Raw genomic sequence first — 12,528 nt, 5'->3', positions numbered from 1 at the left:
AAAAAAAAAAAAAGTAAAATCTTTTAAAACTTTTAAGTAAATTAGACTTATTCAAAGTGGTTAGCAGCGGTAACCACCGTGCGGTAAGTGGCTAAATTATGAGAAAGTTCACGGTGAAGTGCAAGGTAGAATAAATTTACTCTTTTTAGGTAAAATGGCCAAGAACAAGTTGTCGGATCGGGACATTGAAGCATTCTTGTTTGAAGATATACCTTCAGACATTGATAGCTGTACAGGTGGTAATCTGTCTGTTGAGGATGATCAATGGGAAGAGRAGTYTCCTTTATTAGACCAGAATCTTCTTCGGTCAGATGACGAGTTTGATTCTGGCGATGAAATTCCATTAGCTTAGCTACTTGGAAGTAATAAACCGGCTAACCAAGTTGTTCCGCTACCATTTCATTCATTGCAACCTCCCACATGGAAGAAAACGTATACAATTTTGGATCCTGATAACTTTGAGCYTTCATCTCATTTGCCGGACGAAATATATGATTTAGTAGTGAGCCATWGTGTGACTCCTCTCAAAATTTTTAACTTATTTTGGACGGCTAACATATGCTCAAGAAAAGAGAGTTTCTTACAATCCAGTCATTGTAGAAGAGATGTCCATTTTTATTGCTCTGAATTTAATAATGGGCATAAAGAAAAGTTAAAGTTATAGACCCTACTGGTCATCCTCACCTGATTTGCATGACGAATATATATCACATTTTATGCCATTCAACCGTTTTGCATGGATTCTTGGACACTTACATTTAAATGACAACAATCTTTTGCCTTCACGTAACGATCCGAATTATGACAAATTATATAAGGTGCGACCTTTTATAGAAATGCTCCGAGAATCTTACAAAAAAAAACTACAACCACTCTGAAAAGATCGCTATYGACGAGTCAATAATAAAAGTCAAAGGTAGAAGCAGTCTGAAGCAATAYATGCCGAAAAAGCCTATCAAAAGGGGGTACAAGGTATGGACAAAGTGTGTTTCTTCAGGATATTGTCTGCATGTGGAACAGTAAATGAATCGCGTAAACACCTTCCAAATTTGAAGCCAGATAAGCAACTAAAGCGCGGCGAGTTCGATTATCAAGTCAGTGTTAATCAAATGGTTTCATTTCTGAAATGGAAATATAAACGTTCTGTTTTCCTTAAGTAATTTCCACGATCCTAGAAATTAAGTTTGTGTCCGAAGAACAGAAAAAACTGGGGAGAAAGTGGAAGTGGCTTGCCCTCTAGCATTAAAAGATTATAACGAAAACATGAACTTCGYAGATAAATTCGATCAATTGAAGGGTAGCTACGCGRTTGATCGAAAATCTAAAAAGTGGTGGCACCGCATATTSTTTCATTTTTTAGATTGCACAGAGTGCCAAAAAGACGAAACATCAGGATTAGATGAACTGTGCCTCAAGGACTTTAGACGCCAAGCTTATCAAGATATGCTTGCACCGGCCTATATCAGCAATAAGAGAAAGTTTTCGCAAATCTCTGGCAAATCTTCACCTAAATGTGCTTCTATCAAGAAGCACAAACACGAGGTACCTGAATCATTACGACTTGCTGAAGGTAACCACAAACCCAAGAGGTACTAAAAGACACAAACCAGTACGCACAGTATGGAGCTGCATAATATGCCAAGTACCTCTTTGCTRCAGGGAAGGAAAACAATGTTTTAATAATCACCATCGTCGTTTGTAATATACTACGTATTTTATTGTTTTAAATAAAGAAAAAAATGAAACGAAAAATTTGAACACTTATTTTACAGTGGTTACCATAAGTAACCACCTTATAACGGACCCCCCGCCCCACCTGACGTACAACAAAAAAAGTTGCAGCTATCTCTTAATTTGACCCTCCTAACAAGAGTATGCTAGAATTTGTGTTTCTAGCCTTGCCAGATAAAAAGCGTGACGTAAAGAGTTAAGGGACATAGAAATAGAAAAAGAAAGAGATGAAATAATGAAATATACTCATAATCGAGCCCACAGAAATGCTGAGAATAACACAAAAGAAATACTAGAGACATGTTATTGGCCAACAATCAGAGAAAACACAAAAAAATTAGTAAAAATATCTGTCATATTAAAGAAAATAAATATGAACGCCACCCTGTCAAACAAGTATACGGAAAAATCCCAATACCCGAATTTATAGGCACATCTATACAAATGGATGTATTTCATATCAACAACACAACATACCTGACTAGCATAGATAGATACTCTAAATACGCATACATCAAAAATTATAAAATAAAAGAGAAATCCTCAAAATACAAGAAGAAGTTCTCACTCAAATTTACCTATTCTGCTCTCAACTCATGACCGACAATGAGTCAATATTTAAAAGCATAGCGACAAAGCACTGTACACAACGCGCAAGTCGAACGGTTAAACTCTACAATTTTAGAAATCATACGCGCTCAAATAGCAAAAAATAAAAGTACCGCGGATGAAGAAGTATTCAACGCAGTGAAAGAAAAGGTTTACTATATATTCATTGAATAGTAAACCTCTTGACATATTTTTTGAAAGAAGTAAATTTAGTGAAATCAAGGACATATTAAAAGAAAAACAAAAACGCATGTTAGCATACCACAATAAAAAACGACAAAATAAAATATATACTCCAGGTGAAGAAGTATACGAGAAACAAAATCGTCGCGAAAAATTTACACGCCGCTACATTAAACAGACAGTCAAGGAGAATCGTGAGGACACAATTTTAACAACGAAGGGGAGGATTGTACAAGTTATCGAGAATTAACTTTCACGATGACCATTCAGTCGACGACACATCCGTCGACGCAACCTTCACTCAGGTCGCTCACACTAATGTAATCCGATACCTTACACGAGCCGCTGAGGCAACATAATTATGTTTACACAGTCGACTGCCAAATATTCCATGTGAACCGCTGTGTCGGCATAACTGCGTTCACACGGTGAACGACTGTAAATTTTCCATCGGATCGCTATGTCAGCAGAATAGAATTCGCACAGGCAAAGCGGTGGCAGAACGGTAGCAGCGCAGCGCAACGCCGATGGTTAGTTGTAGGCTAAGAAATCATTGTAAAGTTTAGTTTTAGGACTCACGTCAAACAAACAGCCAGTGCGCTGTAATATATAAAGACCTTAAATTTAAATCGTGTAATTTACATAAAGATAATCTACAAAGCAATGTACACCCAGACAATCCTGATACTAAACTTGATGTCCATAATGACAGCTCAGAGAATAACGAGCCTGCAGGACAAAAAATACTTACTGACAGAAACAGATCCGGCATACATATTCGAAAGGAAAGAGTACCTGTTCCACATGACCAACCCAACAGCAATACTTTAGCCATATTACGAAATACAAGAAACCTTAGAAGCACAAAAACATCAAGACGTAACTGACGAAACATTACTAAACCGCGTAGAGATTCTTAGAAATCAGTTGCTAGCCACCGACCGCCGCAGAAGGTCAATAGATATTTTAGGCTCAGTACTAAAATTTATTACTGCAGTACCAGATCATAATGATCTAATAGAAATCAGAACAACTTTATACGATTTAATAAACAATAATAATTCACAAAGGAAAATTAATTCAAACTTTGAAACTGCAATGCAAAAATTTAATATTAAAACCTTAAAATATCAGACATTGTTCCAAGAAATTCATAGGGAACTATTAGATTTGACCACTACAATAAACTTTGCAAAAAACGGAGATTTTTATTCTGTTGCAGTTAATATAGAAGAAATCAAAAGAATAATTAGAACTGAACAACAAAATGTACCAGTTATAAATATCCTAGAATATGCAAAAATTCATATACTAAGATTACAAGATACATTCATAGTAGTATACAAATATCCAATAATAAATAAAATTTGTCAAACATTTAAAATCACTCAATTAATCTATAAACAAGGAAAACTTCAATTAGATGAACTAATTACAAAAAGTAAAAATACTTATACTCCAGTATCAAACTGTAAAAATAATTTAAGCAAATATATATGTAAGCAAAAGAATAGAGACAATTGTACTATCCCTATACTTTTAAAAAAAGAAGCCCATTGTATCATAGCCCAGAAAAGAACTATCCTGTAATAAATTTAAGTCATGGGAATTGATGGAATACATAAAGTCAATAACGACACTATCAAAGGAACTAACTTAGTACAATTCAACATTTCTGTATTAATAGATTCAGAATATTATCATAATCAAGATCAAGAAATAAAAGAATTTATCGAATCACAAGGATATGAAAAAATCCATGTGTTAAAAATACTAGAGTCCCAATCTAAATATCAATTTGGTTATATTCAAAATTAAATAAATTTATAATCACTTTCGAAGAACATCCAATTAGAAATACACTTATACTTATAATAACAATAATAACTATTTTAAAAGTATATATGTATGTATGTATATTACAAACTCTATAGAATGTATCAAAGAATGAAATACATAAAAAACTATAATCAAGCCCTTACTAACGTCAGCATGCAACATTTTATCAATCAAGAAAATAAGCTGTAGATCAGGAGATCTTTTTTTATAAGACCCCGGAGAGTTAATATATCTATCAATACACACGACACCAAAACAGCTCAGCGAATCACAGATCGATAACACATTACAAGAAATGCTATATAAAGAAACACAACACAATAATATAGGTTCTCTGTTCATTGTACACTGTCATAGATATAAGTATATATTTAATAAATAAAGAAACAGTTCTTCATTGGACTTAAAATATATTCATAAATAAAGAAACTAACTCGCACAATTAAGCAAGAATTCAAAATTAATTTTTTAATTTATTTTGTTAACTTACGCTTAATCTGCCATTCCAGCTTCATATTGTATGCCTTCCTGATCAGTAAGCAATTGTTGTTGCCTATTTTTTACCAGTCGGATCGAATTTTCTCCGAGATAATAGTGGTACCCCTCCAATTGTTATTCCAAGTAATCTTTTCATTCTTAAACTCTCTGCTCCGTCATTAAAAGTAGATACAGCAACATTGGTAGCTATTTCAACTACTCTCCTGAACTACCCTTGTGTGCAATCTTCCAAATCTTCGGATTAAGACTCTCATTAACATTCTATGTGAATCCACCTAACCACTTTTAATGTATTTGTTCGTCACTTAATGATTGATAGATGGGTTTTATTGCATGCAGTACAATTTCAGGTAAAGGGGCTTTGTGCTTGTATTCATCAATCGTACCTTTGGCTTTTGCTCTTTGCCAATCACACCAACTTTCTTCTCCAGGTGGACAATGAAAATGCTGAGGTTTTTCGTCCGTTGACGATTTATGGTAGAATGTCGTCCATATAGCATTTTTCTTATTTTGAGGTGAGTCAATATTATTTCTAATTGCCAAACCGTAATAAATAGTTAGCTTGTCAATTAGATTGGCAGTAAATTTTTCTTTTCCTCCCAAACTAACTTGTTTGACTTGATTCGATGTATTTGACTTTTTATTTGAAGTCGTTGGCTTCTCTTCTTTCGTGATTGACTTTGAGTTTTTACTGTCACTGACGACTTTGCGAAGACGCGACCCATACGTTTATGGGAAATGACCTACGCATTTTTTCTTCTTTACTTCAAAATCTTGATATGGCTGAGCATTCGTGATACTAGAAAAAGTTTTTGTATCACCGTCACTTATTTAGTATGCATATTTAACCCCATAATTTTCTAATGATCTCTGAAAGATTTCCACAGCACTATCTGGCTCCATTTTCCTAGAGCCACCTTTGCGATTTGCTGCACATTTTTCGTGATGATTTTCTAACCAAGATTCATACTCAGCCGTACCTTTGAGCTTACCGTGAATTTCGCACTCTTTGCAATATCTGCTTTTTAGAAAACAGTCGACAACTTTTCCGGAGAAATAACCAATTAATGTTGTGACTCCGAAAAACGAAGACAATCYTCTCTTCATCCAAGTGCCATCTCCGGATACGATAATTCCATTCCTAGATAATTGTAATTTATCTTGATTGGCAGATTCTTTAAGTTCTCCTTCCGCAGCAACTTTAATAGATGCTTTAGCGAAGGTTGCTGTAGCTTCTTCAATAATATTTGTAATTGAATTAAAAGTTGTTTGCGCGATACATGATGCTAAATCCATGACACCACAAAAAAGCTGCATTGCCTTCAATCCTTTTCCTAAAAGTCGGAAAGCGAATGTGAGGCGTCGATTTATCTCGTATGCAGTGTTTATCAATGGCAATAAAAATACACTATTGATATTAACGTCACACGCTGTACAAAAAATATTTAATTTGAAACCACGCCCATATGGACTTGCTTCTAAAAATTTAACGACGCCACCACATGTACGACATACTACACACTCCGAAATAGCTGCAAAAACGGCCTTGAACAGTAAAATACAGTATGAGAATATTGGATGGAATGAAACCTCATGTAATTGTCCCGATAATTTTTTTGYAGCCGAGCTAGTGTATTTTGTTTCACTCTCCATCTGATCTAGCCTCTGAGGAGGCTTCTTTTTTCTAGGACGTGAACATCGTTTACTTTTACTGCCTTTACGATCTATACTACGACAATTTAACATTTTCGAAAATCACAAAAAAGACACACAACTGTTCGCTTCGAATGACCAAAAACAACTAACCATTGTATAACCCTACAAGTAACAAAAGAATCAGCTGTTTTCCAAGAATTTTTCAAAGCGGAGATCACCTGATCGAAATCTGCCTTTTTTAGGCACAGAAATGTAATTAAAAGAAATRTAGTAGATCAACTTTTTTGTGAGAAAGTATTTGTATCGGAAAACATTAATGAAAACTTTCAAGAATATTTTTGAAAAAAAGTTTATTGGATATTTATTGCTCTTCTTCACCACCTCTGAGGTTGCAACGTATGCGCGCTACCGATCTTTTTGGGTGTTCGGTTCCCCAGGAGGCCTATTTTCACCCTTTTTATATATAGTTTTAAATCAATCTACTTTTTATAAAAGTATGACTAGACAAAAATTAATAAAATCTAAATCACCCACAGCGAAATACTTATTAAAAACCCTATCAAAGGAATAGTGGTGGAAAGAAGGGTCCTATACCTGGTACACGAAAACACTTAAAAAACAAGAAAAAAATATTGATAATAAGCGTACAAACCTAATCGCTAAAATTCATATCAATTTAACTATGGAAATGCGGCCTTCGACAGATAAAATTTTTGACAAATACAAAATAATTCAGACTGACAGACATATATACATATAAATTCCGACACATGTAGACAGACAAACGGGCGTGATTACTATTTATGTGTAACACACAAGAACTTTACGTTTTTGAAATCACTTTGTTTTACTTTTTTATTAAAAACGTTTACTAGGAAATATGTTCTGATTCTAATAAATAGTCATTTTATCATATCAGAATTACAATTTTCCAACAATAGTACGGTTTTACGTTAACCATTTTTTCAAATAATATTTGGGACAACCCGATTTTATGGCAAGTAGAATCAAAATGTTGTGTATAAATATCTTCGAATTTTGATAGAAAATCTATAAATTCAAGGGGTGGTTTTACTATTTGGCAATTACTATATTGCTTTTCTGAAGTGAAGAAAAAATCTTCTTCAGTAATACCACCATCAAAAATTTGCAAGGGCACTAATCAATTATGTTGTTTAAAATATTAAATAATACCGCAAAAATACATAAAAGCATTTTTATGCAGAAAGCTGCTTTCATCTACGTCCGCATTTACCTCGATTTGTATATTTTGAAATAAGGTAGAATTGGTAGGTCTTGGTAAACTTTGAAAAGTTTGAAAAGTTTGCCAAGRGGTATTTTAAACCAAAGCGTCGTTGCAGGCGCTTTTAAGTTAGCTATTAGAAAATGACTCACACTAGTCAACTGGCAAGAGTTCGCAGTTCCCTTTACCTACACAACGAATATATCCTATGCCCCAGGCTTGTCTGAAAAGATATGAGAAACGCTGCGGAGTTATTCTCACAACAAATACATAGTTTTTACACAAATATTATATAAATAATTTTTTTTATAAAATTGGAAAAGTTTAATAATATATTGATACAATAATTAATATTTTGGACAAAACTGATTAAATTTAATATTTAGGTATTTAAATAATCGAAAAATATTTGAATATTTTATAAAAATATTGTTAAAGTTATAAATTTTAAAACCTAACACAGCAACACACTGTATCAGATTTGAGGCATTTGAACGTTTTAGTAGTAGAATATTTGGTGGCAACCCTTACCAAGTGCCTAATTTGTAGTAGATTTTTGCGTATGTGAAAAATGAAGGATTGAGTACGTATAGGTTTATACAATGCAACTAACCTTTAGTTTCATAAACCTTAGCATATCGACCCTACACATAATTTCATAACATTCTCATAGATGACCCTATAAATGCTTAAAGAATAACAAAAAAACCGACGGGCTGAAAGGCTCCGAAAGTGATGGCCAGCAACTATTGGTGTATTCTTTTTAAATAATTTTGCTAGATCTTTTTGCTTGTCGAGAATATTTCGAATACTTGATTCCATAATTTCTCGGTCATCAGTATTCATAATTCCAAATAATATAGGGTAAATTTAACAAACGAATTCGTTTTTTTTATTTTGTTCTTTCACGAACAATTCGTTATTTGTTTCAAGATTATTACAATAACTCGTAATGTACTATTAAATTCCATTACACACTAATCGGATCCAAATATATTGCTGTATTAGTTGCCAGCTCCTGATTTAGCTGTATCATTAATGTATAATCATTAAGCTTGTGTTGCTAGCATGAGAACGTTATACTATATTCCCACCAACATTTATAAGTGATTCGATTACATTTAAAATATTCACTAATCTAACTCTTTGTAGTACCTAAATAAGCTGTAATAAGGTAAGGATTTCCAATGCTGACAAGTAGATGGTGCTAAATCAGAGTTGCGCATAGGGTTTTCGCGTAGATGAGATTAATACTATGTTCAGACCGAAAATTTAAAAGATTACATTTAAACATTTCATAACCCTAAAGTGTTCTTACTGCCGTTGGTGATTTATAAATCAGATGTTTTTGACACTTCAGCCATAAACATCAAAGTATTTATTAAAGGAAAACATTGTAATGTCGTACGTTGTCATAAAAATTGTCTTCTTTTTTTTTTTTAAATTATCTCCGCTCAATGGAAATAATTTGGGAATTGTTTGATTCTAACCGGGTAGCACTGAAACGTTTGCTGTATGAACAGGTAGCACTAAAAATGTGTAATCAATATAGAGCAAATTCAACAAGGTCTATTTGGATAATGGCAAGTATATAAATATTGGTATTATAACTTCGTTTAATTATAATGTGTATATAATTCAGGCTCGTAGCCAAACGTTTTGGGAAATCGACTGCCAGGTGAATTCAGATGCATTTTTTAAAAACAACTTCCGAATGAAGTGTAATTCTTTCATTAAATTGTGTATTATGGTGAAAGGTTTGGAGGAGAAAAACACTAACTACCGCAAAGTAATTCAATTAGAGAAACGCATAGCTATTGCTTTATATGCTCTTGGCTCTTCTGCAGAATACCGAACAATTGGAAATATGTTCGGAATTGGTAAAAGCACTGTCTGCTCTATTCTAATTGATTTCTGTCAAGAAGTCTGGTGTTGTTTGTGGCCTTTGTATTTGAAGAAATTCCCAATAAACGAAATTCGATTGCGCGAGTATTTAAATGGTTTTGAGTCATTGGGTTTCCCTCAAGTGTTAGGAGCAATAGGTAATAAGTTAAATTTTTTACATTGGGGTTTTTATACATTTTTAAGTTTTAGATGGTTGTCATATAGAAGTTCGCCCAGCTGCAGAAGATGCTGTTGACTACTACAACTACAAAGGCTGGTATTCCACAGTTCTTTTGGCTTTAGTAGATGCAACGTAAGCTTTTTCATGAAGCTCGTTTAAACACGTAATGTATTTCTTTAATGTTATAGATGTAGCTTTATATACATCAACGTTGGTAGTCCAGGCCGTTGTAATGACTTTTCAATATTTGAGAGATCATCTTTAAAAAGCGAGTTGACACAATCTACTATATTTAAAGACATAAGTAGACAAATGTCGTCAGTTAATGTTCCAGTCGTTTTGTTGGGCAACTCTGCTTTCAAATTTGACGAACATTTGATGAAACCATACCCATTTTGTGTAAACCAACCTTTGCATAAAAAAAAATTCAACTATGTACACTCGAAATGCCGAAAAGTGGTGGATAATGCTTTCGGTCATTTAAAGGGTAGGTTTAGACGGGTTGAAAAAGGCTTGGATAACCACATGGTCAACACGAAAATTGTCATAAAAGCGTGCTGCGTTTTGCACAATTTTTTAAATGAGGAAAATGATGAATTAATGAAAAGTGGATTGCAGCACAACAAATCGAAAACGAATCTCGGCAGTTGCCAGAAGACGTCTCTAACATTTGTGGAAATGTCAACCCAAGAGCAGAGGAAATAAGACAAGCGTTCGTTTCGTATTTCGGTGAGTTATTATTAAACTTTTAAATATTATTAAATCTCAATCGATCCATACTTACATATCTCATAACTCAATTCCAGTACAAAAAAACAGAYATTTTTATATTTTATATATGTTACATATATATTTTCATTTTGTTTAACATCTGTCTCTTATACACATCTAGATGTGTATAAGAGACAGGTTACCAGAAGACGTCTCTAATATTTGTGGAAATGTCAACCCAAGAGCAGAGGAAATAAGACAAGCGTTCGTTTCGTATTTCGGTGAGTTATTATTCTGTAGGAGAGAAAGGCGCTTTTCATTGTCTTCCTTCATCGCCTCAGTCGCCTTTAATAAGTCATCTTTAATTTCCTCCATTATTGTTTTTGCTTTTTTCTTTTTGGCAGAATCGCTTGACGATGGCCGAGCGCAACCATGCGACGTAGAAGGTCCATCGCCTGAGCTTGGGAGCGGCGACTCTCCTTCTACATCGGCCTCAACATAAATTGGATCAATGTCAACTGAAAATAGAAGAAACAAATAAAAGTGTAAAGAAACATTCCATAAACGTTTTTTATTTTGTTATGAATATTGGAATCTACTCCAATGCGCTTAAAAGTTACCATCAATGCTATCCTCCACAAGTTCGGCGGAACAAAAGCTTTTAATGCCGCCTAGCGCTTAGTGGACCACCTCATAATATTTCCACCGACTGGGGCAGCTACACGATGGGTTAATTTTCTGCTTTTCTTGTCTAAAAATAAATAAAAAAATTATGTTATATGTTTACCTCATAATTTATTACTTACCTGTATTTGTTTGCAAAATTGTGCAATTTTATTTTGATTTCAGTAGACGTATATTCATGTCCAGCCAAAAGCATAGTAGCAGACATTTCCTCATAAATATGGCATTTTTAATTGCCATGCCCCTATTAGGTCGGCCTCGGCAGTCTCACTCCACATTACTCTCTTTTTTTTTGGGGGTTTTTTCCATATTTTATTTATTTTGTAATTTGATTTAAAAACAACGTCGATTTTTGGTTTTATTTTTTATCTTCTTTGTCTGTTAGTTTTAAATTCTGACAGTTTATAGTGTCAAAATCAGATGCGATTAAACAAATTTGACCAACAGATGACGCAAAATCAGAATCGCACAGACAGATTTAGCGTGGATGAGTTTCAAATCATTCTGATGAAGTGATTTTGAACTGTCATTTTTGTATGGCGAAATCTTGAAAAAATTTTAAGATTAGTGGGATAATCCGTTCAACAGCCGAAATCGTGTGATTAAGTGTCGGTCTGAACATGGTATAAGACCTGTAAATTTTGCATGGCGAAATCATGTTAAATTTACTAACTAACACTAATCTTAGTGGAATAAATGTGATTATGTGTCGGTCTGAACATGTTATTAATAACCACATGAGCAATTTGCTTGTTTTACTCGACTGTTGTAAGTTGGCACTATTTTTTGTTACTCTTAAAGTCAATAAACCAGTAACCTGATTTGGCTCTACTGTTCTAGTGTTTGTTGCTTCCAGTGGGCACACTTTGTAAACAGGTCGTCGTTAAAGTATGCCATTTTGTATTTTTAAATTTACAACACTTATATTTCCATCACCTCTTGGATGATTTTTAATAATTTTACCTAATGACCACCTGGCTGGTTGAGTTTTTTCATTTTTAGTAATTACTATTTGCCCATCTGTTAAATTGACCTGTTTTGTTTTCCATTTCATTCGTTGTTGCAACATTTCAACAGATTCACTTTCCCATAGTTTCCAAATGCAACCAGTTGCTACAGAGTATTATAATTTTCTTTCCTTAACGGCATGSCCCCGCCCTCTGACAAGTTCGATGTACATATCGTCTAAATCACTTAAGCTACAACAACCAAATTTGCTGACTGTAAATTAATGTGAAAATGGATGAATTCGGAGTGTAACCCCACTTACTCCCCATATAAAGATAATGTTAAAAAGTACTAAAAGTGC

The 12,528-nt window shown here is 33.8% G+C and overlaps 1 protein-coding gene and 1 pseudogene across 1 annotated transcript in view; one reads left to right on the top strand and one right to left on the bottom strand.

Annotated features, from left to right (window-relative positions):
- The window catches only part of LOC108970683, an 11,868-nt gene extending 1,908 nt beyond the window's left edge, over positions 1 to 9,960 (top strand). The window contains exons 2-3 of the mRNA XM_018936205.1: positions 9,402 to 9,801; positions 9,854 to 9,960. Of these exons, the coding sequence (XP_018791750.1) occupies positions 9,402 to 9,801; positions 9,854 to 9,960 (507 nt within the window). The remainder of the gene's footprint in view (positions 1 to 9,401; positions 9,802 to 9,853) is intronic.
- A 752-nt stretch (positions 9,961 to 10,712) lies between these two features.
- LOC108970682 lies at positions 10,713 to 11,427 on the bottom strand (annotated as a pseudogene).
- Between the last annotated feature and the right edge of the window lie 1,101 nt (positions 11,428 to 12,528).

The sequence above is a fragment of the Bactrocera latifrons genome, unplaced genomic scaffold (genome assembly GCF_001853355.1).
Source record: "Bactrocera latifrons isolate USDA-ARS-PBARC rearing strain unplaced genomic scaffold, ASM185335v1 scaffold_307, whole genome shotgun sequence".
In the NCBI taxonomy this organism is placed as follows: domain Eukaryota; kingdom Metazoa; phylum Arthropoda; class Insecta; order Diptera; family Tephritidae; genus Bactrocera; species Bactrocera latifrons.
The sequence above is the reverse complement of the archived record's forward strand: the minus strand, read 5'-3'. Positions and strand labels throughout refer to the sequence as shown.